We start from the raw sequence: 27,693 nt of genomic DNA, 5'->3' as shown, positions 1-27,693 counted from the left end.
AGTGGCTCCAAAGTCATGAAGTCACAGGTGGGTGGGTATCCTTTCAACACAGCTCCCAGGAACAGAGCTGAACCCGTCCCCCAGATGATCCCAGGAAATACCTACTTCTGCCAGACAAAGTTGGGCTCAAATCCATGGATGTCCTGTTCCCCTGAAAGCCCACTCTCCCCAGAGCTTTCTGGGACAGACAGATAATTACAGGCCCCCTGGGATTCGTCTGTGTGAGGGTAGGGTGCACAACGTTTGAGACACAGGTGGATGGACAGGTGTGTTTATTGCAGAAGCAGCAGAGAAGTGGCAAGAAGCTGGCAGCAACCCCCGAGAAGGCCCTGGCACCATGGACATTTATGAACCTCTAGATGATCCTGAGACAAAAGGTGGAAAGGCACCCCATCCCTCACCACTCAGGCCCTCTGGGCTGCTTTGATATAACACCCAGTGATCACAGGGACCTTGAAGCCCCCTGTCCTCCTCACCAGGAACCCTCTAGAATTGAGATGACGGGTTACACTGACCTAGCTTCAGAGCTTGCAAGCAGGATATGAGAGAGTTGGATGCAATGCTATGCTGTAACTGGCCCACACCAGCTCTAGCTGACTTTAATTTTCAGTTTATGAGTTGGTCAGTGTCATATTAGTAGTTTGCAATGAGCTACATTGGGAATATTTACACCACCTGAATTCACTAATATTACAGGATTTTTTTTTCTTGGAGAGCCAGTTAAACATTTACCAGCATTCCACTGGTCAGACAAAATTCTAAAATTGTTTGACTAATGAGGAAATTAAGACTCAGAAAGCTATCACTGTTTGATGACTAAGCTGCTATATGTCTTCTATGTGGCCTATGCCAGGCCACTGCTACTTTCATCTATTATCACGACTTTGTCTTACAGGCTGTGAAATAAATGTTGGAGCATAGGCCTATAGACAAGGAATAAGAAAGGCACAGAACCTATGTGGACTCATCAGGAACACCACTATCTGAGAACCTGGGTAGTTAGAAATGGGACCCCTGCCATGAATGCTCAGCCTACCCAAAGAGTAAATTGGCTAAGTTCTGACGGGCTGCCTGTGGGGCAGCTTCGCTCCCCCTAACCATTGCCTCCTGCTGATTTGGAAAGGCTAGCTCTGGACCTTTGTGTGTGACTTTCAGGAGCTCATGGCTGGTCCTAGATCAGTGGCTCAGTGACAGAAAAATCACATCTATAAAGTGCAGGGGCTAGTGTGAGGGAAGCTCAGGAGATGTGTATTTAATCACAGCAATTAATTTCAACTCCAGGGAAGTTTTTCAAGCCCTTCCTTCCTCATGGTCATAAAATAAATGTTAGATTGGAAGGAAGAAAGGCTAGGTCAAATTTTTAGGAATCAAGTTATCCTTCTTGCTCCTAGGACTGCTTCTATTCTGTTTTATTTTATATTTGACCCGAGTCACCTGCCCAGCCCTGTCCCTTGCCTTCCCTGGCATCATTTGTGCCTGCTAATGTGGAAGCCTACATATCCACACACAGCCTTTCCCTGAAAGAGTAGAACCGGGACCCCACCCAATCCAATAAGAAGGAAATATGTGAGCAAGGGGCCATCTCCAAGGCAGATCCCAAACATGGAATGGGCAGGAGCAGCGGGTCTCCAGAGAACGCGTAGCGGTGCTTAGCACAGGACCCCATTTAAGATGGGAGAGGCAGCACTGCATTCAGGAAGGAGACCTGTAGAAAGGAGTCCCCCTGGCAGGGCTGAATGCATGCCTCAGTTCCTAGGCACCCTGAGCCACGTGGGGCTCAGGGGACAAAGGGGCAGCCAGGATCTGGGTCACAGAGGAAGGGGAAGCTGGTGGTAGACTCCACCTGAGAGGCCGGCAGGTTTCACTTCCAGAATCAAGGAGATGAGTTTTCTTCCAGATGAATCTGAAACCTCACCAGCACCACAGGACAGTGATGAAACTCTCTACTGTGAGGCCGAAGCCTCCCAGGCTGTGGGAAAAGAGAAACCAGCCTGGGAGTGTTCAGAAACAGACCTGGAGATCGAAGGTTAGAGTGGGCATTTAGGGGGCTCGGGTGGGGGCTCACCTCCTTCCTAGGAAGTTGGAGAAATCTGGTCTCCCTAGCAGGCCATGGCCCTTCCTGGTGGGCATCCTGTAGAAGAAATGTGCCAGGAACGCTCAATTGTATGCCATGTCCTTTTCAAGGCTGGCCGGGTGGCAGCAGCTGGAGCTGCCCCGTGCTCATGGCTTCAGGGGCCAAGGGGTCACATCAGCTTCATGAGAGTTGAACCAACACATGAACAGGGACTTGTGGTTTCCTAAATGTTTCCACATGTGACACATTACATCACCTATGCAATAGTCCCAGGAGGTAGGCATCATTACCCACCTTTTACAAAGAAGGAAACTGAAGCTTAAAGAGATGTGTGTGAGCTGTCCAAAGTCAACGAGAGCTTGCCAATGTTGGCTGATCCCATGTTCACCCCACCATGCCGCCCTGCCTTCTGTATTCTATATTCCAGTGGCTCCTGGAGTATTTGTGGCCCGTCTTGTATCCCAGGGACTTTCCTCTCTGTGCACCATGGTCCCTGTTTCCACTACTTGAGAGCCCCATGTTTGCCCTCTACAATTTCAAAGTCAGCTCAGAAACCTCCCCACCATGGTCAACCTACAGCCTCACCCTCCACACATACCTCCTCCCTCCCTGCAAGGTCCCCGCATCTTCTTGCTCTTTTTCTGACTTCTTTTCCCCTCAAGACTGCTGCTCATGTCACTCTCAACATGGAATTGTACCTGGTTGGAGGGGTTGGCAGATAAAAACTCCGGATGTTCTGTGCCAGACTCCTGCTTCTGTCTTTCTCCCTCCCCACCCTCTGCTCCTTGCAAATGATACCAATGTGGCAAGCTGCTTCTGAAATAGAGCAGTAGTGAATACACCTAGAAAGGTCAGTAGAATCAGAGCAAAATTAGTGCCAAGGAAGTGGGGGTGGGGGGAAGTGGCGGATGGGTTGGGTGGGGGGGTTACCTACCCTACTTTGGCAAACAGGAAGGAACCTCTGATGACTGAATTTGGGGCCAACAGCTCTGTGCCGGGACAGAGACTAAGGGCTTGGCTGCTGCAGCTTCTAGGGCCCCTGCAGCTGGTGCTGAGATCTGGGAGTGGGGCAGCCAGGGCTTTGGGACAGCCTGAGACATGAACCCAGGTGGAAATATCAAGTGGTGGGGAGACTGCAGCCGAGGGAGAGGAGGTAGCAGACATTGTTCGCCCGCTGTGTGCCGTTTTTCCTATGCAACCATGGTTCTCACTCAGGTGATTTTTATACCCCAGGGGACATTTGGCAAACTGGGGGTGGGGGATGCTATTGGCATCTCGTGGATAAAGGCTAGGAATCCTGCTGAATACCCTACACAGCCCCTCACAACAGAGAATTATCCATCTCAGGATGGCAGTAGGGCCGAGATGGAGAAACCCTGCTCAGCAGCCCTCCCGAAGATGAGGCCAATTTGTAGCTGTGCCAGCCAAGTCAACCTCCTTGTACAGCTGTCCTTTCACCAACAAAGTTTTCCTTGTCCACCTTAGAAATGTTTGGGGTGGGTTAGCCAAAGGCCCTGGGAGCCAAAGGAAAAACAGATGCAGGCTTAGGCCCCAGCTGGCCCCGGGAAGCTCAGCCATCGACGGGGCTTGCTTATGAGAACACAGCTGTGGGGGCATCCAGAAGCCAGGGAAGCCCAATGCCCACTGACCACGAGCCAGGCAGGTCTAGGGCCCAAGGAACAAAGGCCCCAAGAAGTTGGAAATGGAGAGCTTAAGTCCCTGATTCTGTTGGCTGCTCTGACTGGTTTAGCACTGATGAGCTAGCTATGATTTGTGGCTAGATTTGTCACTGGTAAAGTAGGGATGATGGCCCTTTTTGTGAGGAAAAACGACATGCAAGTCTTTGAAAGAGGAAAGCCTGCTCAAATACGAGTTCGTTTCCAACTTACCTGAGAGTTTCCCCATCTTGTAATGATTTGCTACCTGTGGATAAACGCTAGGGATCCTGCTAAATACCCTACACAGCCACTCTGACCTACTCGGGCTATTTTTAAGTGTATCTTTAAGTCTTTTATAAAGCTTTATCTATGGCTCACATTTTAATGGTGGGGATAAGTGTGATTCATGTCGCTCTCAACATGGAATTGTACCTGGTTGCAGGGGGTGGCAGATAAAAACTCCAGATATTCTGTGCCAGACTCCTGACACAAGAGTGAGACTAAAATGGAAGTGGGGACTCTCTCAACCAGCACAGATCACCAGTTTTCTGTCTGTTTGACTTTTAGAGCTGTTTCAAGGTGTGCAGGAGAGCTGGGCCTTTGCATGTCTTTGATGATCAGTCATTGTATGAGGCCAACAGGGGAAGGTAGGGGTGGGACACACTGCTCCTTCTCCTAGGAAAGCTCAGGGCTCTTAACCAAAGAGAGATGTCCATATAGGGCTTTCTGGGTTAGAGTCTACATCTCCCACCTCTGGCTGACTTCCTGATTGGAGTTGCCCTCTAGAGCACACACCCGTAGGGAGAGATCCTCAGGCAGAGGGGACACCAATCAGAAGCTGGGGGTGGAGAAAAGGCAAAGATAGAAGAGAAACCTTACTTCATCCACATGCCTCTTTCCATGCAGATACTGAGAAATTTTTTACCACTGGACAAAGGGAGCTATACCTGGAGGCCTGCAAACTAGTGGGTGTCGTACCTGCCTCCAGCTTCATCCAGAACATGGAGAAATCCTACATGAACCTCAACCACCGTGGGCTGGGCCCCAACGGTACCAAGGCCATTGCTATAGCCCTGGTGGTAAGCTTGCCAGTGGGGGCCCACAAAGCCTGACAGAGTTGGAGAGATGACAGAGTGGCAGGCCCACAAGTCAGAGACCCTAAATTGCAGCCTTTATACCCACCATGCTCTAGGCTCTATTTCACTGCCAGGTGATTTCTCCAGCCGACATAACACACCAGCTGCTAGGAAGGAGACTGCTGGCAACTCGGGCCTTGGAAGTTATGCTCTGTCCTATTCGGGAAGCAGAAATACCAGCCCTGGAATAGCGGCGAGGCTGGGCTTGGGCCCAGGTGCTGATGTGAGAGCACAATACAAAACGTCAGCCTGGGTCTCAATTCCGAAGCGCACCTTTGCTATAAATGGGTTCACTACTGAGCCATTCCATTCCATGTCTGCCTTTAGCAACATCATAATTCTTAAAAGATCGAACTGTAGAGTGGGTCATGGTTTCCCACAGGAATAATGTTCTCTTCCTTTTTTGGCTTGGCATGAGTGAACAAGGACTTGACCTTGAATTCATCCTAGCTTTCTATAATTATAATTGATTATATAAAAAACTGACTCCCATCCTAGGAAAACAGAAAATTTAACAATAGCTGTGTCAGCGCAACACTGTTTGTTCACTTATGACAGTAAAGGGTATGTGCCATGAGAAAGAAGAAAAGCACTAGCTCATTTTTGGAGATATAAAAGCATCTGCTTCTAGCACATGCCCATTAAAAAGTTACATGTCATGTGAGATTTGCCGCTTTCTGGGGAGAGGAAGGAAAGAGGGAAGAGCAGAGAAAGAACAAAGCCATCTTGAAATTTATTGAGCGTTGAAAGACTGATTAATGGAGTGTTAGGAATGCACCATTACCTCATGAGTTTCATGGGGAAAAAATGTATAATGATGACATCCTCTCATGACTTGGGCCACTTGTTTCTTAGTAACAGCAGTTTCTGCCTGGGGGAGTTTTCCTTCTGTGGTTCCCTGCATCACTCATTTGACAACCACTGGGACCTTCTGGAGGAGTGCACTTCCATGGATCCTTTGTATTGCTAACTTCAGACATGCTGTGTTTCCCTGGCTTAGATTAAAAGCCCCCTGAGAGTAGGGGTCATATTTCTCTTTTGAGTCTGTCCCCCACCTGCATATCTCCATGCCCTTGCACTTGGTGGGGTGTGGGCCCCTAGAGGTCCCAGATGTTCTCTGTTCATCCTTGTTTCCCCAGAGGTGGCACAGAGGGGAACCAACAGTGATGCACCTGCATAAGACACATGTGGATGGACGTGGTGATCAGTTGGTCTGATGCACCACGCAGTGCCCGTTGACCCCAGGATGACTCTGGGAGTGGCCATTTAAGCCCTGTTTCTGGACACTGCTAAATGACACCTAGCAGGGGAGGCCACTGGGGCCAACTCCCTTGGCTCTGAGTACACAGAATTGTGCCCACCCCAAGCTGAGACCAGACTGAGACATTTCATGAAGCCACCCAGTTGGGGGTGGCCATTCTGCCCTGCAGTAGCTCACACTATCACATTTTCCCTCTTCCTGGAGCTAGAGCTCCTTAGCACTTGCTGCTCCCCTCACTGCTTGGGGTGCTTTGAAAATGCTCGGATCCAAAGATGCATCCATTGCTTACATGTTCTGTAATGGGAATGAGACAGCAAAGGGAAGGATCAAAGTGCTGGCTAGAGCTAACTAGCCCCAGTCCCACACACTGCAAGTCATTTCCCCCTGCCTTGCTCTCTGTGGGAGTGCAGACTCAATGAGACATAGGTATTTAAGTCCAGATCCTTCTAAAGAGCCTTGAGACAATGTCCTGATGGGCCTGAAGCCTCAACTAAAGGAAAGGCCTCTGAAGGAAGCAGCCACAGGATATGCTTAATGCTTAACTACCCTTATTAAAAGTATCAAGTTCTCCTTAATCCTGGAGTGGGTCACAGGCCTCTCAACTGAAGCTAAATAGTTAAAATCTGGTCAGCTCATCCTTGTGCCTCAGCTACTTTTCAGGGCTCTCCTGTTTTAATGTCCCTCTTCTGAAGTCCCCTGGGAGCCCCTTTTGGTGGGATGCCCAGAATAAGCATATTGTCCCAGCAAAGCTCGGTGGGATAGAAGGTCCCTGTGTTTTTCTCCTGTCCCCATGCACTCCTCCAGAATTACTAGCCTGCATCTCCATGGCCCTGAAAAGGCTGGGCTGTTCAAGAAAGGGGACAGGTTCCAGGCAAGAGCAAGGAGCTGACTGGGTCACCAACGACCTCTGTCTTCCTCCCCCTTCCCTGTGGTGGCTGAAGTCCAACATGACTGTCCACACCCTGGAGCTGGCAGACAATTGCATCATGGAGGAGGGCGTCTTGAGCCTGGTAGAGATGCTGCAAGAGAACTACTACCTTCAGGAGATGGTACTGGGCCCTGCCTGCTGGTCCCCCTACACCTGGGGGCTCAGAGCCTAATCAGGACAAGCCAGAGGCCCCTGCCCAGCCCAGGCCAGCCGCCAGCTTTTCTGCAATGGGTCCGGGGGTCCCAATCCCTAGAAGTGACTTCTCAGAGGCTGGCCAGGGGCACTGGGACCCCTGTGGCCATAGGAAACCCTAAGAAGACATTTCTGTCTAGACCTCATAAGCCCCAAATGGATAACCTTACTTCTGTATAGTTGCCTTAAATGAACTTAAGGAAAATAAAAACATGGAATAATTTCATAAAATATAATGTGCCCAGAGATAGATGATGATGATGGTTGCATAACAATTCAAATATACTTACGACCACTGAACTGTGCACTTAAAAATGGTTAAGATGGTGTTATGTCTATTTTAACCACAATTTTAAAAATTGAAAAAAGGGGGGGTAAAAACAATTAAGACAATATTGCCTGGTTTATATGAAGTTCCTCCCACTAGCCTGAAAGGACTATGTCCATTTAGATCCCTACTTCTTCCTAGCAGAGTGATTCATGCTACATGAATCAATGAATGCAATTTACAGTGATGGTTCACTCTAATTTTTTAGTTGTTTTATGCCAAATTCTGTACATAAAGCTGTCTTGGGTTTCCAAAAAAATTATAATACGTTTATCTAAAGTACTGCGGCTAAATTGGGGCATGGGAACTCATTGAAGTTAGCTGTAGAGAAAACTAAGACCAGACAATGGGCCTCAGAACAAGGCTTGAGAAAATCCAGGTTTCCTATCTTCTTCTCGGCTTTGCACTTCCTAGTCCTTCTGTCCCTCCACCACTGCCCCCTCTTCCACCAAAACTACTCCCTGGGTGCAAGGCTCAAGCAAGCCCCACCCTGGCATCATTTGTTAACGAGGCCCCTTCAGTGGAATTTTTACAAACCTAAGCATTCTCTTATCTTTTAGAACATTTCTGACAATAATCTTGGTCTGAAAGAGGCTCACATCATCTCAGAGTTTCTCCAGAGAAATACCTCTTCACTCTTGACCCTTCAGCTTGCAGGTGAGCCCATGGAAGAGGAGGGAGAGGATATGGGGAATGAAAAGGAGGGGAGGGAAAGAGCCGAGAGAACCCAGGTCTCATTGAACCGGACCAGGCCCTTCCGCGTTCAGAGACCAGAGCACTTGTCTACACCCTGCTAAGCCCTTCCACTCACGTTTGCCCCCTCTCCGCAGCCACTCTGGCTTCCCAGCTTTCCTGGACGAGTGACTTCTGATGTACTGTGCAACATTCCTTCCACTGCATAGAAGTCTCTACCCCAGCTGGCTGCACGGCTCACTCTCTTGCTTCATTCATGTCTCTGCTTAAATATTATCTCCTTAGGAGGAACTTCCAGACCTCCCTATGCAAGCAGCACCCCCCCCTCCGTTACCATCATTCTCTCTCCTGCTTCCCTGCTTGGTTTTTCTAAATGACATCTATTGCTACCTGACCCCGGATTTTGTACACGGATTTTTTAGTTTATTATTTGTCTTTCTCACAGGAAAAACAGTTTTCTTATGAATTCTAGCATCCACAGTCCTGCCCTCATTTAGGGTTGTGGTTTGAATTTATACTATATTCAGGGTCCCCTAAGGCAAGAAATTAACATAAGGGTCTGTCCTATGTTGGTAATGCCCTGGGACATGCAATAGAAACAAACACAGCACCTCTTTGCACAACAACCCCTGGACCCAGCTGCAGGCTACTTAGGATTCCCACAGATAAAACTCCACTTAAAAAAGGCTCTCAGTCCAAAATTGCAAAACAAGGAAACAAAACACCATGAGAGTTTTCAGATGCAACAAGTGGCAGCATGGGACCCTCCAAGAACTTCAGAAAATACAGTTTTCAGATACAGACTATACATTGAGTGATCAATCATTTATCATCCAAACTGCATGAGCAGTGCTATTCATTAACTGAAACTGCAAGCAGATATCTTGCACTCAACTGCAGAGTGAGAAACATATAAATAAAAATATGCAAGAAGGAACCACTATTTTTTAAAAGATTTCCTCTAAAATATAAATTTATATTTAATAATTTAATTCAAGAAAGAACTGAATGGTATTCAAAATATTGAATGTCTTGATTTAAGAAGACTGTACAGGGTATAGTTCTGCCAGTGGAATATCTGTTTCCCTACACCATCTCCATAATTATCAACAAGTTACCTGTGAATCAGATTTAGTGTGTAAGGGTGTTGAAGTCACAGAGCTTGGGTTCCAGTTTTTCTGGTTGTATTGGCTTGGGCTTCTAATATAGTATTAACATACTATGAAGAGCTCTTTGTAAAAATACAAAGAACCTAGCTCTATACCAGGCTGCTGAATAGAATCTTTAGGGGGAGGGATCTGGGAATCTGTATGTTATCAAACTTCCCAGATGACTGTCTTAAAGCTAGTTCTGCACTATTTGTAACCCCTGATGTAAACACAATAATTTAAATAACTACTCACTTAGTTTTATACATTGACTAGCTCATTATCCCATTTTATTGCACTGGTACCAGACACAGCCAAAGAAGTATTTGTGTTTCGGTAGACTGATTCATTCATTCATTCATTCAGCATTTATTGAGCACCTGTTATGTACCAAGCACTATTTAGGTGCTAGAGATACAAAGATTATTAAGGGCTCAAAGGAGAAATTTGGGTATAAGTCTCTGTGTTATTTATTTCCTAGAAATCACACCTATTTCCTAGAAATCTTTTTAGACAACTAAGCAGGTCCAAGGCTAGGGTCAAAAAGGGAGGCACTCTCTTCAGTCACAAATTTTAAGGGGCTCCAAAAAACTCAGCAACCAAGTGAATAATGTCTTAATGCAATGTTTTTAAAAGTCAAAATTAATGCAAAAAAATGTGTGATGATCAAAATATCAAGACTTTAAAAAAAAAAACAGGATCCAAAAGGAATAGATTAGGGTGAGGTGGGTGAGGCCTAGCTATGCAGGTGGAGAGTCAGATCTTGTCTTTATTTACAATTTTTAAATTGTGTTCATCATAGATGTTTTTGCATTGGTTTTGATTTATTTTTATTTTTATTTTATTTTTTTAAAATTTTTATTAAGGTATCATTGATAATACACTCTTATGAAGGTTTCACATGAAAAACGATGTGGTTACTACATTCACCCATATTTTTACTTTGATTTTTTAAAATATCGTATTTAAATACTTTTCTTCATGATTACATCATGATTATTGAGCTTTTCATAACAAAGCAGGTTTTGCATACAAAGCAGGTGCCTCCCTTACCCTCTTCTCTGGTCACAGCCAGACTTGGATTAGCGTTTTGTATAGTGTTGCAGACTTTAGGCATGAGGCTGGGGCTTGGTGCTGCAAAAGAATGCACAGGGTGTGGTGTACCAACTCCTGGAACTCCTGGACGATCATGGCAGAGACGGAAGGAATGTTAAAGGAGATGGTAAACAGTTGCCCTTCTTCTAGTGTTTTCTTCTATGTCCATGTATTTGCTTTAAGTACTTGTCCCTTTTTCTATGGCTGATTATTCCAAAGGGAAGAGATTGGCAGGGCTAGGACTGGGGAGGGTAAGGAGCCCTAGTCTGGACAGCATTGCAAACTTCCACCTTCACTACAGGAAATAACTTCAAGGACGAGTCTGCAGAGCTGTTCTCCCAAGCCCTGTCGGTAAGATGCAAGGGGTGGGTGCACCTGAGCGCTGCAGGAGATGCCCCTGGTAGTTCTGGAGGTGGGGTGACCCTGGTGATAGGGAAATGAGGCCCCTTGCAGGGTTTAGAATGCTGGTGAGTGTTTGGACTCTGCCAATCCTGGCAAAAGCCTCATCAGGGCTGTTTGGATGTCATTAAACTCTCCTAGAATTCATCAACAGTAAAGCAGAAAATGAACAGGAGATTGTCTTCAGTGTAAGACCCCTGGCCTACTCAATTTTTGGTGTATGGGAGCCCTCCATCACACTGCCCAAAATAAATGAGCTACTTATGGTCACATAAAAGACAAAAGTTACCTCTCTCCACTGTTGCTTTCTGTAGATCAATTACCGAATTAAGACTCTAGACCTCAGCCACAACCAATTCTCTGATAAGGGAGGTGAACACCTGGGACAGATGTTGGGTAAGTGTCCCACAAAAGGAAGAGGGACTTGGAGGACAATTGCTTGTCAGAGCTGCAACTCCTGTCCTTCATCATTATCAAATGTTTTGATTATAAAAGGCATGTAAACCTTATCAAAAAAACATTTTAAATGGAGCAAACATTTGGATATGGGAAGTAAAACTTTAAAATGATTAAAAGAACACATAGAGAAATAACTTGCTCACCTCAGGGAGGCTAGAGATTATTAAATACTCACAGGGAGGATAAACTGTAACAAAAATAATTCACATATTTGAAAACAATAAATTTAAAACTTGCATATGATACAGATATTTTGGGACAATGTTAAGAGACAAGCAACAGGTGGGAATAGATATTTGCAGTATTTGTAAAATACAAAAGATTAGTGTTTTGAATATTGATCAAAGATCCTAGAGATCAACTAGACAATAAGTACTCCCAATAAAACAATGGTCAAGGCATATGTACAGTAGAAAAAGAAGCCAAATGCCCAAACTCTTTAGCAATTAAAGTAATGCAAAACAAAACAACGAAAAGATCCTCCTTGTCCACTATCAAAGCTGCAAAATGTTCAAGTCAGAGATTATCAAGTGCAGTGACTACAAGGGAGAAATGAGAAGATTCAGAAGCTGTTAGTTAAACACACATTGGAGAGCAATTTGACAGTATTTAGTAAAATCGAAAATGTATGTGTTTTATGATGCAGTAATTCACCTCTGCCTGTCTCAGAGACACTCTCATACACAGAGAGAGATGTCTCAAGCAGTTCATTGCAAAATTGTTACAAAAGAGAAGAGTACAAACAACCCAAATGTTCATCCCGAGGAAATGAATAGAAAGGGGAGGACACTGTTAACCAAAGGGACAGGGTGCTCAAATAGGTGGGTGGTAAGAGGAAACCTCACAGGCAAGATGGATTTTCATTGAAACCTGAATATCGAAAGTAGTAGCCTGCTTGGTTCTGGAAGCACAAATTCCAGGCAAAAAGTATAAATCTTGAATTGCTTGAAGAACATGGGGGACAGCGTGGCTGGAGCAGAGTGGCCAGGAGAGGAGAATGCAGGAAGAGGCCACTGAGATGGTCTGCAGTCATCATGTTGGGCTTTGTGGGCCATGACATGTACGAAGTCTGGATTTCATTCTACATGTGATGAAAAATCATTGGAGGATGGATGCTAAAGTGAGGGGGTGACCTGGTTTGCTCGCAGTTTTAGAACAGCGGTATAGAGAATGCTGCCAAGGAAAATCAGAAGGGAAGAAGAGAGGCCAATGAGGAGGCTTGTGTGGTAGTCTAGGCAAGATGGGATAATAGCTGAGCTATGGGAAGAGGTAGTGATAGACAAGAGTAGATGAATTCAGATGAAATTTCAGAAGGACTTGCTAATGTGAAGAATGAAGGAAAGGGAGAGAGAAAGAGGGACTCGTGGTTATTTTGTTTCAGCCCCTGGTTGGATGGTGGCGTCATTTATTTAGATGGGGGAAACTCAGGAGCCGGTATGGAGGAGCAGGAGTCAGGAGCCAAGATTTCCATTTTGGTCACATAATGTTTGTGTTGCCCATTTGACACCTACCTACAGATGTCAGACAGATGGTTTGTTATGTGAGTTTAGAGTTTGGTCAGCAGGTCAGGACTGGAGATACACATTTGGGATATATCATATGCATATAGACGTATTTAAAACCATGGGACAGGATGAAGCTGTCTAGGTAAGGAGGGTAGATAATGTTGAGTAGGTGGACATCGCACTGACCCCTGGGTCATCAAACATTTCCAGATGTCACAGAGGGGGAGGAGGAGCCTGAGAAGGAGCGGTCAGTCAAGTAGGGAAACTGAGGTATCAAGGATTATTTCACGTAACCCATCTGAAGGATTATTTCCAGAAGGGAGAAGTGGTCAGCTGGGTCAGGTGCTGCTTAAAGGTCAAATAAGATGAGGACAGAAAAGGGACCCCTGGACTGGGCAACAGGGAGATAATTGGTGGCTTGACAAATGGTTCAGTTGTGTTAGTGAAGTGGGTGAGTTTGGAAACTCACATGCAGAGTATGTTGAAGAAGTGGGAGGTACCTCCAGAGACTCTGCTGAGATGAGGCTGGAACGGAAGGCGGGTGCATGGAGTCCAGGAGGATTTTTAAAGGATGGAAAATGCTGATACAGGAAAAGGAGAAACTGATGATGCAGAAAGAGGAGGGAATGGTTCTAGGAGCACAGCCCTTGAAAAGGCTGAAAGCAGTTGCAGCCAGAACAAAAATGGAGGGGTCGCCTCTGAGAGCAGCAGGGCCCGTTCACTCATGGAGAGAGGGAGGGGGCCAAGAGTGGGTGCTCCGGTGCTTGCAGGCTGGTAGATTACGTGTAGGGAGGATGAAGGTTCCCCATCTCACTGCTGCCATTTTCCCAATGAAGTAGGAGGCCAGGTCTTCAACTGATAGTGGGGTACAGGCCCATAGATGTGAGGAGGGGGAGAAGGTATAAGAAAGCACTTAGGAGGGAGGACAAAGTGTAAAAGAACTGAGCAGTTTGAGTCTCCACTTGAAAACTAATTTTCAAACATTTGTAAATGAAATTTCAAAATGCAAAGCGAAACAGACTGTATTCTGTTTAAACACGGTTATTGTCATATTGTATATGTGGCTTCTAAAATATTTATCATATTATTAAAGCTACCAAATAGTGAGTGATCACATGTGATAGGCATCATGCTATGCAGTTTATGTCAACCTCACAACAACCTTGTGTGGGTTAATATCTGCATTTTACAGGAAATAGAAGTAAGGGAGAGATAAGTGACCCGCTCTTAGGTCGCACAGCTAGGAAATGATGAGAACAGAAGTAAAATTTAAATTTCTGGCCATTTAAGAGATGCAGGTGTGCGAGGTGTTAACTTAAGTGAGGGAATCGGCAGAGAAGAGGAAAAAGAGTAAGAAGAAAATGAGAGAGCAAGGGAGAGAGCATGAAGGTGGGAAGAAGTCTGTCCTCAAGATAATAGAGGGTGTTGTGCACTTGACCGAAAGTACATTCTGGTGGTTGACATGGAGAGAAACAGTCATTCCCAGTGTACTGTCCCTAAAAAATTATATGGAGTAAGACATTTTTCTGAGGCCGAGGGCTGAAGGGGGTTGCTTCCCTTCAGTAAAGCTTCCATGAGTGCTTTAGCCTCAGAACATCCATCTTCCCAGATAATACTGACAATAATAATGTGTTTAAATAGGATATTTTCTCTACCCTGCATAGCATATAAGCAAAAGCATCTTGAAGTTTTTAAAAAGTGCAGTTTTTGTGCAAACCCAATTTTTAGACCAGCCTGATGTCTCCCTACTTCCAACTGAGTGTGTCCTAAAGCTCTCCTGGATAGAAATACTGGAGCCACCACCGGTCCCGTAGGTGTCCATGAGAAAGGCATCCTGTAATGTCATGTGGCATGCCTAGCACAGTCTCCCTATGTAAACGCAGCCCTGGTTTTCCATGCTATCTCCATCTATTTTAATGGCTGAGTAATGTTCCACCAGGTAGATATTTATGATCTAGTTTACCCTTCCCTTGTGGGTCACAAACCTTACTTTTGTAGGTGATGGCATGGTAAACATCTGCAAGCATGTGGCTTTTCTCATAACCTGCACTGTCCCCTTAGGAAGTGTCTCGGAGGTGGTACTGCTGTGTAATAGGGTATACATGTTTTACTAGGAAAATCCCTGTGACCAGACAGTATTTGATTATACCAATTTACAGTATATCCACAGTATACAGGTTACACCAATTTGCTTGCCACCTGCAATATATGAGTAAGATAATTTTACCGCTTCATTGCCAGCTTTGGGCATCACCTTATAATCTTGTGTTTAAATGAATAACTAAAAAATTATTACCTCAGTTTTTTCCTTTGCATGACCGTTGAGTGATCCTCATCCTCAACGTCATGGGTATCTACCAACTCTGCAAGTGGGTTCTCTGGGATGTGGGGGATACTCAGATGACTCCCTCCCTCCCCCAGGCTTCAACGTAGGGCTCAAGTCGCTGAATCTGAGCTGGAATCACTTCCACATACGGGGAGCTGAGGCCCTGTGCAGTGGCCTCCGGGTAAGGCATTCTCAGTGCCATGTGTGAGCCAGTTGAGGGTGGTCAGGCCTCTCGCCCTGCCATCTTGAGCCTCGTCCTCATGGTCCCCATCGATGAGGGCATACTGAGCTCGCATCAAGTGCTGTCACCTTGTTAGACTCCCTCCCACAATTCCTGGATACACGTTATTCTTTACTGTAAATCCCACCCTGCCGGGGCCAAGGCAGCATCTTTAGGGATACTTGAAGAGGGCTGAGTAATTAGGGAGTGGGGTATGACCAGAACTCAAAGGGAATGAGTCTCAAGAGAGCTTGAGACTGTCTCAGCTGGGAAGGATCTGGAAAGATCTGGCAGATCTGTCTCTCCTGGTGTCACTGAGCACCCAGTGGGGAAGCCAGCAGTGAGAGACAGCCCCGTCGGGCTGCACGAGTCACACGCAACCCCCCACTGGTGCTCTTCTCCCCTCTCCCTGGAGGCTAACGGGACCCTGAAGAAACTGGATCTCTCCATGAATGGCTTTGGAAATAAGGGGGCTGCAGCCCTGGGGGAGGTCCTCAGACTCAACAACACTCTGGCCTACCTAGACCTCAGCAACAACGACATCAGCAATGAAGGAGTCTCCAAAATCAGCAGAGGCCTGGAGTTCAATGAACACCTCAGAGTTCTAAAGGTAAAGACTTTACGTAAGCTGGGCCCTGGGCTGCTCTGTGTGTGCAGTTGTGTGTGTGTGTGTGTCCATGCGCATATACATGTCTCCATGCTTCCATGTGGGCATCCATGTGTGTGTGCATGTGTCCATGTGTGTGTCCATGCATTGTGTGTGCATCAGTGTGTCCATGCATCTGTGAGCGTGCATCTATGTGCATGCATGTGCATGTCCATGTGTGTTGGGGTCCTGCAGCAGGCAATGGGGTGGGATATTGCTGGAATCATTGCAAAAGTTCCCTTGTGCTTCATGTGCACCTACATTCTTGACTATGTCATGGCTATAAACCCAAATCCCCCTCCACTCTTATCTGGTGCATGGCAATTGGGTCCTAAATGGGTCTTCCTTCCTCCCATCTGAGTCTCCTCCAGACTTTTCTCCACACTGCAGCCAGAGTGCCTGCTTTGAACATAAATCTGACTTGCACCCGCCCTGCCCCCATCTGCTCTCTTCCAGCTTAGATGCCCATGGCCTCCTCTGTTCATCCCCTGTGCTTCTCCCACCTCAGTTTACCTGAGGCTCTGCCTTGCTCTCCAGCCGAGGCCCTGAGGTCTTCTTTCTCTCCCTCCATCCTGCCAGGGCCCCGCCAGCATGTGCCCTCAGCTGGTAGTGCTTGCACTCTGCTGCTCCCCTCCACTTGCCATAATTACTGCTCTGTCTGAGAGCAAGCCGAGCAGCAATCCTCAGGGAATGCTGCAGAGCCCTCAGATCTCTGTTCACCCCTCCATGCAGGACTTGCCAGAATAGTGACTCTCTAACTTTCTGTCACCCTAACCAGCGTGAAACCTTCATGAGAACAAAGACTGTTTGGTTGTGGCTGTGATTATACCCCTTGTACCTAGCATATAGTTCTCCCCAGTAAATATTTATTAAATGAATGAATGGATGCATACTTCATTTTAAATTAATTTGCTTATGGAAGCTAATTTATAACATAGAAGCTTCCAGGCAGTTGGAAAACAGATGAAAGATGAGGTCCCCTTTCTGGGGCTCCTACTATGAGCCAGGTATGCCCAACTAGCAAGAGGCACAGGGCACTCAGCCCTCTCTGGCTTTCCGCTGTAATTCTGACTCCCTGAAGATGTGGAGTGATTCATGGGGGAGCACAGATGTGGGAGTGCTGGTGGAAGAGGAACGAGAGTTAGGAATCTATGCTGCTGAGCTGCCATCTGAGAGGACAGCCACCTTAGAGCCGCCAAGGTGACAGGAGGAAGTCAGGTCTCTGACCAGCAGAGGGAGCCTGGTGCCTGCATGGCAGACCAGCCAGCCAGGCCCTGGGCTGAGAGGGAAAGCCGAGAGTCTGCCCTGGTGGGAGGGAGTGGGACCAAGTATAACGCAGAGAAGAGAGACCGACCGAGCCTGCAACTGGCTCAGCCCCAGTGGCCAGTGAAGCCCAGGGAAGGACTGAGAACCTACATTTTTAAAGGCTAAAAATGGCAAGAGGGGTTTTCTCTGGTTTGGGTGGGATATCCGTGATTTTAACATTTTTCTATGTCTTTTTAAATTTCTTCTACAGTGACCATATGTAATAAATATATTTTAAATATTTTAAATGTTTTTAAATCAAAGACAAACTTTTAAAACATAACTTAAAACCTAACTCTCAGTTTGACCACAGGTGGAGGTCACATCAATTTTGCCACTGGAATTTTCTATTGTTCACATCCAGCCCAGCCCTCCTTTCCCTAATCTTGGAAATATGAGGAATTCCCTCTGGATAGTGAGTCAATTAAAGGATTCTAGATGCTAAGCCCTACAAAGGCAGGGCCCAAGCCCCTCTTTTCTCCCTGGATACATCAGAGCCTGGGAAACACTTGACATACGGTAGATGGTGAATAAAAGTTTAGCCTGCCTCATTATGAAACCACCCAGCAGTAAGCCTTCAGTAATAATAACTAACATTTGTTTGCTGCTTACTGTGTACCAAGCACTCCTTTGAAAGCTTGGCTTGAATTCTTGAATTGATTTATTGAATCCTCAGAACATCCCTAGGTGATAGTAACATGGTGGTCAGGGAACTAATACAAAGCCAGGAAGCTAGTAAGCAGAGCCACTGGGCTCCCCTGACGTGCTTCAGGGGCCCCCAGGACCCCTGAGATAATTCCGTGCACCCTTAACTAAGCCCACAGAGTCCTGTGTGATCTGGCCCATCCCAGCTTTGTGGACTTGTTCTCTCTGCTCCTGCTCACAAAACATTTGCTATTGCCCAAATAGCTCTGCATCTTGGCACCTGCCGACCCTTGTCTTCCTGAAAGTAGAGATCTTGTCATGTCTACCTGTGCTTAACCCAGCAACTGGCACATGGCAGGCCCCCAGGAAATATTTGTTGAATGGATGGATGGGTGGATGGATGGATACATGGCCAGACGGATAGGTGAGTAGTGGGTGGGTGGATGGATGGGTATGTGGATGGATGGATGGATGGATGAATGGATGGATGGATGAGCAGTAAAAATGACAGATGGATGGATGACTGGACAAGCAGATGTACAGGGAGATAGGTGTTTACAGAGAAGTCCGGGTGGAAGACAGAGACTGCGATTCGATGGGAAGAAATGGAAGTCATGCTCTGAGCCAGTGTCCTCCGTCTCACCCCACTTCCCACAGCTATTCCTGAACCCTCTGAGTATGGATGGGGCTCTTTTACTGATTCTGGCCATCAAGAGGAATGCCAAATCCAAAATGGAAGAGCTTGACATTTCCGTAAGTGATCAGATGGTAGTGGCTGGCAGCAGGGAACAAACCAGTTGCCATGGCTGCTCTGTGTCAGTAGGCACCTACAGATTGTCCTTCACAGACCCGCACACAAATGCTCCAGTGAAAAGGTCACTCCTTTGGGAGTACGACCCGCCCTCCAGGGGCCTTCAGTAGGAGTAGCCATTCAGTCAGTAATGTCATGATGAGAAATCGCTTACTGGAGCCTGGGAACTCGGGATCTGAACACCTGAGCAGGCCTGAGCAGACAGCAGGAGACCCCAGAGACAACGGCGGGGGTTTGCGGTCGCATCCGCCTGTGGGTAGTCCTGAGACCCAGAACCGTCCCACAGTCACAGGATTTTTAGAATCTGACTATTAAAACATGTCCAAACTTGTATTTGCTTTTCATGACTTGGCCTACTTAGAGTCGTATTGAGGGTAAACATCCCTCGATCGTGGAGGGAAGCCTGAGGAGGTAAGTTCCCTCTGCCAGGTACCCTTGCCTGAGTGATTACAGAGATGGCAACTGGCAATAATGAGAGTCTATACTCGCCTACTATTTTATACCATTATTCCCCAAAGTGAATTTATATATGCCACCTCATTTGATGCTACCCTGTATGCCAGCTCATGTGATCCTACTCTGGAAGGTAGGTAGAGTGTATTTGTGTATTAGGCCTGCTGTTAACGAAGTATCATAAACTGGGTAGCTTAAACAATAGAAACGTATCATCTCACAGTTCTAGAAACTGGAAGTCCAAGATCAAAGTGTTGGAAAGGTTGGGTCATCTGAGCGCTGTGAGACAGAAGGTGTCCCAGGCCTCCGTCTCGGCTCCTGGGGGCTGCTGGCTGTCTCTGGCCTCACTTGGCTTATAGAAGCATCACCTAGATGGCTCCTTCAGCCTGAGATGGTGTTTTCCCTCTGTGCATGTCTGTCGCTCTATCCAAACATCCCCTTTTTATAAAGGACACCAGTCATATCAGATTAGGGTTCATCCTAATGATTTCCTTTTAATGTGACCATCTGAAAAGACTATTTCCAAATAAAGTCACACTCACAGGTACTAGGGGTTAAGAACTTCATCATCTTTTTGGTGGGAATACAATTTAACCCAAAACAAGAACATTTCCTCATTTACCCATTTTATATATAAGGAAACTGAAACAGAGAGGTTAAGTCACTTGTCCAGGCCCACACAGCAAATGAGAAACAGAGCAAGGAGTAATCCCAGGGCCCCTCTGCCTCCTAATCCATGGAGTTCTATGAAGGCACTGTGTTAAAATCTTGTTACATTTTTTAATGCCACACAAATGTGATGTTTTGCTAAGATTTTAATGCCTTACAATTATATCAGCAATGATATTTTGAATGTTTAAACCCAAGTGCCTTAGAACTGAATAATAAGTAAGAGTTGGATTTATGTTTGCTACAGATTATAAAACATTATAAAAACACACCTGCTTTTCTTTTCGCTGTGTCCCCTTGCTCCTTCCTCCCTGCCCCAGGTGCCCTTTCATGGGTGCTCACCTTTCATGGTCTTTATCCCCAGAGGTCGTTTCTCCCCCTCCATCCTACAGTTCAGAACTTGTACCACCTCTGCCTCAGGCCTCTGAGTCTCAGTTACAGGCTCAGATTGTGATGGCATTTGTTCCCCTCTCCCCACTAATACAGGCTGCAAGGCAGGGACCCTGCACTGCCTTGATGTGTCTGAGGAAATGTTAAAAACAGTGCCATTTAGTCCCCCCAGTGACATACACCCCTTGGGCTGGGATCATGCTGCTACTTAAGAAGCCTACCAGAAGAGTCAGAAGTAGCCTTTTCCCTCCCTTTTGCTATCCATCCTGCCACAACTTTAAATGGTGTTGGAATTCCTTCATTGTAGATGCGTCTAGAACTTTCTCTAGAATATCAACAGAGGGGAGGGAGTATGTCTTCAGACCTTGCAGTGGGTTTAATTCTTCTAAAAGGCAAAGGATACTCAGAACCACATCTGAGGAGTGAGGCAGGTAGGTCAAACACTGCTTCACAGAACGTGTTTTCTCCTGTGGCCTGTGCCCCCGCTCTGAGGGCACTTCCTGAAGCGGAGCTCCCAGTGGGTTCTGAGCCATGACAAGATGGTTGGGACGAGGGATCCTCTTCCAGGGCACCAGCTGTGAAGGCCAACTATGGTGTTGAAATGGACATTTCAGGGCATTTGTTTGGGGACCAGCCCGGCAACCCCACAGCTGAGTCTCATCTGTCATGCACAGACCCTTATGCTCACCGTCTGAGAGCAGAGCAGAGCTGACAGTGTGTGACAGGCCACCAGCATCCCGCTAGAATCTCTGATCACAGTCACATGGGAAACTTACGAGTCAAATCACAAGCTCTATAAGGAGTGACCCATCCCAGCGTAGGAGCAGTACTGCAGAACAAACTGGAAAAGACGTCAGAACATTCTGACGTTGGCCTGGGTGGGCCCGCTGGTCTGGGCAGGGAGATGGCATGACAGTGGTGGCCTCCTGTGATGGGTCTCCTCTCCCCTTGCCTCAGAACGTGCTGGTGTCTGAGCAGTTCATGAAAACATTGGATGGGGTGTATGCCATCCACCCCCAGCTGGACGTGGTGTACAAGGCCGTACAGGGCCTCTCTTCCAGGAAAACGCTCTTCATGTGGACGAACCCGATTAAAACGATCCAGGTGAGTGCCTGCTCTCCTCTGAGACCCCAGAGACCCAGAGCCTCCCCTCCCCCAAAGGGTCTGCACAGTCCTCTCTGGCAAGGAATGTCTCAGACCTGGAATATTCCCTGTGAACATTGGCTCCCTCGGCAGTGGTTCCCAGAGGGAGGGAGGAGCTGAGCATGGGCTGCAGCGGGAGGCGCTTGAACAGGATGGCTTCTACCAGCCAGACTCCTCCACTTGCTAGTGTAGGCCACAGGCAAGCCCCTGTGCTCTCTGTGCCTCAGTCTTCCCACCTGTAAAATGGGCATAATAGCATCCTCTCACCAGTAGGGCTGCTGTGAAGATTAAGATCCATGATACACATGCAGTACTCAGAGCAAGGCCCAGCATAACATGCATCCAGCAAACATGGGACACCCTAGGTGGGCATCCTTGGGTGGCCCTTCTCAGATCCCCTCTTGGGGATAACGGGCCTTGCCACATGCTCCCGAGGCCTCCCACTTTACCCTTTCACTACACGACTCCAAACTCTGCCAGTCAGGAGCTCTGTTGGGTCTCACCAATGGCACTTACCACAGCAACAGCCCTTGTTGGGCTGCAGTTCATACAGCTGACCACACAATCCGCTTTAGCTGGGTTAGGCAGGGGCACATGTCTCCAGAGACAGGCAGGGGCACGTTGGGAGGGCTAGAGAAACACACTCCGAGTTTAGATTCTGGAAATGGCTCCCCACAGCCCGAATGGGTTGCCAGGATGCCACTGTTTCTGCCTCCCCCACAGCTGCTCACGGCCTGCTCTGTCCACATCAGACTGAGTGTTTGGTGAAACCATTCCATCCCAACCCCTAGCTGCATGGGGATTTGGGGAACACTGCTTTTTCTCGGCTCTCTGGTCTCCTCATGATGCAGTGGTGTGCTATGAAGAATGGAAGTGGGTGTCAGGGCTCCCCCATGGAGCCACCACAGCACTCAGTGATGCAGAGGTAGCTGACCGGGTCACTTCCGATGTGATGGACTGAGGTGCCAGTGAGGGGGATGTCAGCATGGACTTGTGAGCAGCTGCTGAGCATGCAGAACAGAAGTCACCCCAGCGGGGAGAGGCCCTGCACACCAGAGAGGGGCGTGTGGGGCACAAAGGGCAGGGGCCAAGGACTGATCCTGGAGGATCCCTGGGTGAGCAGGATGTCTGCAGTAATGCCTCAGTAGGCTGGGCTTTGCCCGGGGCCTTTTGAAGTGGGAGGGGAAGAGAAACAAAAACGATGTAAGGATTCTAGAAGGATATTTAATGACATTGTGAGGGTGTTCACAATGTATTGGTCCAGTGCATTTTGTAAAACTATATACAGTGAAAGGTGATGGATGGGTAGGTGGATGGATATAGATTAAAGATAGATAATGGAAAGATAGATAGATAGATAGATAGATAGATAGATAGATAGATAGATAGACAGACAGACAGACAGATAGATAGATATAGATAGAGATGAAAGGATACATCAAGATGTTACCTCTGGATGGTGAGATTGAATTTATGAGTTATTTTTCATTCTCTTCTTTCTCCTAATCTAAAATCACCTTACAATGTGAGTAGGTAATATTTTTTAAATGAAATTGATGAAATATTATTTTTAAAATACTCAGTGGTCTTTTGGTGCTGAGCTAATGGCTTACCTGCCATCCCAGGGCACCATCTACACTAGTCTTAGCAGAGGCGGTTTCAAAACTGAGTTAACTGGAAATGTGATCACCCTCGCTGTTCCCTCCAGTGCTGTGGGACCCTAACTGCATTGGCTCCAATCCTTCCGCCTTTGGTGGGCCTGGAGATTCTGCTCAGGGTGTGTGTGTTCTGGGCGGAGGGGAGCAGGGTTGAGAAGGGGGTGGGGAGGGGGTGCCTCCTTGGAACTGGGCACATGCACAGGCAGGGTCATGAGCACCTTGCACCTCAGTCTGCGCCAGCTCTTGATCTTCAGGGACTACTCACAAAGGAGACTCAAGCTGCTGAATCTGCCTTCTTACACTTGCCCTGCCCCTGCTGGTTCTGGGAACTTGGGCCAAAGGGAGGGGAAGGGCAGAGGAGTGTCACAGATGTTATAAGGCCCGGTGTCCGCCCCTGGTGTCTCCTGTCCCCGCAGAGCTATGTAGACCAACAAAAAATCACCATCATGGACTTCTTCAAGAGCTTAAACCCTAATGGGACGATGAAGATGCCTGTGGGCGAGTTCCGGAAAGCTATGATACAGGTGTGCTGATCCCTGGTAACCGCAGCACTGTGTGTGTGTGTGTGTGTGTGTGTGTGTGAAAGGCAGACAACACAAAGCATGAACACTTCATAGAGTTTCCTGGGAATGGCTGTGAGAAGCCAGTTGATCTCCCTCATTTACCTAGTCCCTGAGGGAAACCTACAGCCTCCCTCAGTCTTCGGCTGAAGTCTCTCTATGCTGTGAGGTCTGATGACCCAAGGTGCCACCTGAAGACACACATTCTATGCCCCCCAGGTCCTTTTCAAGATTGCATTTGACACTGGGCAGATTAAAAAAGGGAGTGGGAGAAGAGACCATATCCCAAAGCCCCAGTATTTCTACCTTCAGCCCTTTGGTCTTGCTGGAAATATGATAATGCCCCCATGGTGATGAAGGTGCTAAAGGCCCCCTGACAGGTAAGCTTGCAGAGCCCCATCACCAGAGCAGCCCTAGGAAGGACCTGGGTCTGGCAAGCATAGGACCCAGCAGAGGCAGCCCCACTGGGGCGCAGGTAGGGATGCATAAGACACTTGGTGGCGGACCCATGGTGGAGGGGCCTGGCCAGGACTCAGTAGCTGGGAGGTGAGAATGAACTTCACAAAGGGGAGTTCCTGTCCACCCCCAGGACTGCCCAGTACACCTGGGCCCCAATCTCCTTCACCCCTCTTGCTTCCCAGCAAAAGGAGACCCTCTGGAGTCTGAGCGATGATCCATTGGCTAGGGGCTTCCTCCTGCCTGTTGTGGGTCCCATATGTTCTGAGCCCTCAGTTGCCATCTGTGGTCCCATGGTGTGTGTCAGGAGCAGGGGTGAGGGAAGGCCTGGGAGGGCTGAGCAGAGAACTCCATTAACCCTGAATGTTCCCTCCACCTCCTCAGCAGGACAAGGTCCCTGTAAACCGGTACCAAGTCAGGGAGCTGATAAAGAGGATGGATGAGAAGACAGGCATGGTGGACTTCAGGTCAGTCCAGGCCTCATCTGGCTTCTGCCCCAGGCAGACCCCCACCTTTCCATAAGGCACCCTGTCTGGGTTGAGCTAAGCTCCAGGGACCACTCTGTCTGTATTTTATTAGGTGGGACCTCCCCACCTCCCCCACCCACAGCAGCCAGGCCACCCTTCTGGGTACCTCCTCATCTTAAGTTCATTCTCTCGGCAGAACTTCCTTCTTAGCCATGCGCTACCAACGACAGAGCCAGAAACCAGGGACACAGTGCTCACAGCTGAATAGGAGGTGACACAAGGGAGCAAATGGTTAGACCCCTGCATTGGGGTGTGTGCCAGGTACCACAGGAGCCAGGAGGTATCACTCAGGCAGGGGGTGTCCCATAGAGACAAGAGGACAGAGGGACAGCAAGTACCACACTGTGGGGTGTGAGCACATGTGCACCAGGGAACTGCCAGTCACCCACCTCTGCTGCGGCTTTTGGAGCGACACAGGGGGTGACTTTGGCTGAATTCCTTGGGACTCCCATCCATCAGGCACTGAGCTTCATGTCTTGTAGTGTCCATAAGGAGCTCCATCAGAGGAGCCCCCACTGGTCCTGCCCCACAAGCCTTTGCCCAGTACATCTCTCCTGTGCCTTGACTGGCATCTCCGTGGGGAGCAGCCATGGTGCAGATGGGAGGGGCAGACTGACCCATCTGCAAACCGTTTTCAGCAAGGGTGTGGCCATATGCAGGACTTTCAGTGCCCACATCCTTAGAATGGGGTAATAACCACAACATGCAAGAGGTTTTGTAAGGATGAGGTGGGGATGATGCACATAAAGGGCAGGCACATGTCATCCAGCAAGAGACCCCCAACCAAGGATAGCTCAGGCTCACCCCACCACCCACTGTCCCAAACACCCTTACTGCCCTCCCTAAAGTGGTGCCTCTTGTCCCTTGGGACACTGGTGGGAAGAGCCCCAGGAGGAGTCAGGAGACCAGGTTCCAGGTCCAGAAAACCTTTCAGCTTTACATATGAGGTCATGTGGCCTTTCAGAGGCAGTACTGGGGCTCAGGTTCCTGAATCTCGGGAACAGAGAAGAGGGGTGTCTTGCGGACACCTCAGATTGTCCCTGAGATCACACACTGAAGCTCTAATAGTTGTGAGAGCAGAATTATCATTCTTATTGATGCATTAATTTTTCATGTTCAGTTTTTGTTACAAGTTACGTCTACTTGGAAAAACTCTAAAAACACCAAAGTATAGCAACCCCCACAGTTCACTCATCCTCCCAGGGTGCACCCATGAACAGTGTGGGTTTTCATACAATCCAGCATGTGAGCATGTGTGTGTGTATGTGTGATATAATGGTTAGAAACGTGGGCTATGGGGCCAGACCACCTGACTCCCAATCCTGGCTCCACTCCTGCGGAGTCTTGGACAAGTTACCCAATCACCCCATGCCTCAGCTTCTCCATCTAAGTTCTGAGGCTAATAAAAGTACCTGTGGCATTGAATTTTTTAAGGATTAAATGAATTAATGCCTGTACAGCATTTAGAACATTATCTGGCAGGTGCTGGACTCAGAGTACATGTGTTTTATTATTTGTTATTTTACACACACACAGGGTTTCTTATTTATCATTAGTAGGATCATATGAGCATGTTCTTCTGAACTTACTTTGCTTTACAGTATGTCTTGGCGATCTTTCCCTGTCAGTACATTTAAATCCATCTCCATCTTTTTAACTATTATATGGTATTTCCTAACATGGAAGTCTCATAATTCTCATTTTCATGGGCATTTAAGTTATTTCCAATATTTTGCTGCTACAAATCATACTGTCCCAAACATCCTTTGGTATATAATGTTTGCACACATGAGTTTCTCTAACATGGGCTCACCAGAGCAGACCCAGTTGTTATCTCCTTACCTTCCAAACCAGTTTCTTGAAGCCATAGCAACAAGAATGGTCTGAAAAGAAGTCTCAGCAACAGAGAAGTCCTGGCAAGTCAGATGGTGGAAAAGAGGAGGTGGAGAGCTGGCTGGAACCTGGGTGGACGAATGCCAAGGCCAGGACTGTAAGCGAGCCAATAAAGTCAGGCTTGGTCTTGGTGTCTCCAGGCTGCTGGTGGGGTGAGGGGCACCCTCTGGTTTTAGTGAACACCAGAAGGCACATCCTGGGCAGCCTCATTAAGAACCAGGAAGACAAATTGGGAATGCCATGGAGTTGCTAGGCAGCAGGAAGAGAGCAGTGGGGAGAAGGTCAGTTCACAAAAGCTGTCATCATCGTAATTGTAAACTGTGTCAAGGGGAAGATTTCTGAGTTGGGGGAGGCAGTGGCAGAGGGCACAGGAAATGAGATGCTCAGGAAATGAGGGCAGAGCCTTTAGGAGCAAATGCTGAGGGGTCACAGGGAGAAAGCAGGAAACCAGGGCAGAAGACCTGGCATCTAGTTGTGGCTGGCATTACCTGGCCACCAAGCTTGGAGCCACATGCTTCCACCAGAAAGGTGGAAATAAGACCTCCCACCAGAAAGGTGAAATAAAGGCTTCCCGATCTGTTCTAGGGACTCTACCAATCTGCATTTCTTTTTAAAAGTCCTTGGGAATCTGGGGAGACGTGAAGAACTTAGCATAAGAAGAGCAAGAATAGCCAAGAACAATAGAAAACATGGGGATGGGGATTTGGATTAACCTTGCCAGCGTTTTTGGACCAACAGGGGCAGGAATTGTCTCATGCATGTCTGTAGCACACACAATGCATGGCGTGTATGTAGTAGACGTTCAATAAATACTTGTGGAATAAACCAACACTTTCATCTGGCATTGGCAATTATTTGGGCAAGTGGTGGGAAACTGGGAAAGTTTGGGGCTACTCCGGAACGGACAGTTTAGAGCACCGGCGGAATGCTGTCACAGCGTCGAGACGTCTGGCCCCAGCCCTTGGGTTTCACTTTGCTTCACTAAGGGCGGAGTTGATGCTGAGGCCTCTGTGCCTCATATAGCAGGATCATTATTTGAAATAACTTAGTCCCCCTCCCTGCTGCATATTTTCCCCTTTCTCTTCCTTATTCAAAGTCTTAATCTGAAGATGAAT

General features: G+C 47.6%; 1 protein-coding gene across 6 annotated transcripts; it reads left to right on the top strand.

Annotated features, from left to right (window-relative positions):
* The first annotated feature begins 25 nt into the window (after positions 1–25).
* On the top strand, positions 26–27,313 carry LRRC74A (leucine rich repeat containing 74A). 6 transcript variants are annotated; one of them, XM_073242091.1, is made up of 14 exons: positions 26–377; positions 1,898–2,026; positions 4,639–4,811; positions 7,071–7,178; positions 8,138–8,234; positions 10,815–10,864; positions 11,227–11,308; positions 15,298–15,383; positions 15,838–16,032; positions 18,676–18,771; positions 21,299–21,445; positions 23,559–23,666; positions 24,546–24,625; positions 26,540–27,313. In XM_073242091.1, the coding sequence occupies exons 1-14, from the start codon at positions 338–340 to the stop codon at positions 26,553–26,555; spliced, it is 1,407 nt and encodes a 468-aa protein (XP_073098192.1). In that variant the 5' UTR covers positions 26–337; the 3' UTR covers positions 26,556–27,313. The 6 variants fall into 6 exon arrangements, with proteins under 6 accessions (XP_073098192.1, XP_073098191.1, XP_073098190.1 ...); XM_073242090.1 differs by having other exon boundaries at positions 24,543–24,625; XM_073242089.1 differs by lacking the exon at positions 26,540–27,313 and adding an exon at positions 24,822–26,067 and having other exon boundaries at positions 15,856–16,032; positions 24,543–24,625.
* The last annotated feature ends 380 nt before the right edge of the window (positions 27,314–27,693 follow it).

This window comes from Manis javanica, chromosome 8 (assembly GCF_040802235.1).
Source record: "Manis javanica isolate MJ-LG chromosome 8, MJ_LKY, whole genome shotgun sequence".
NCBI classification, from domain to species: Eukaryota; Metazoa; Chordata; class Mammalia; order Pholidota; family Manidae; genus Manis; species Manis javanica.
The sequence above is the reverse complement of the archived record's forward strand: the minus strand, read 5'-3'. Positions and strand labels throughout refer to the sequence as shown.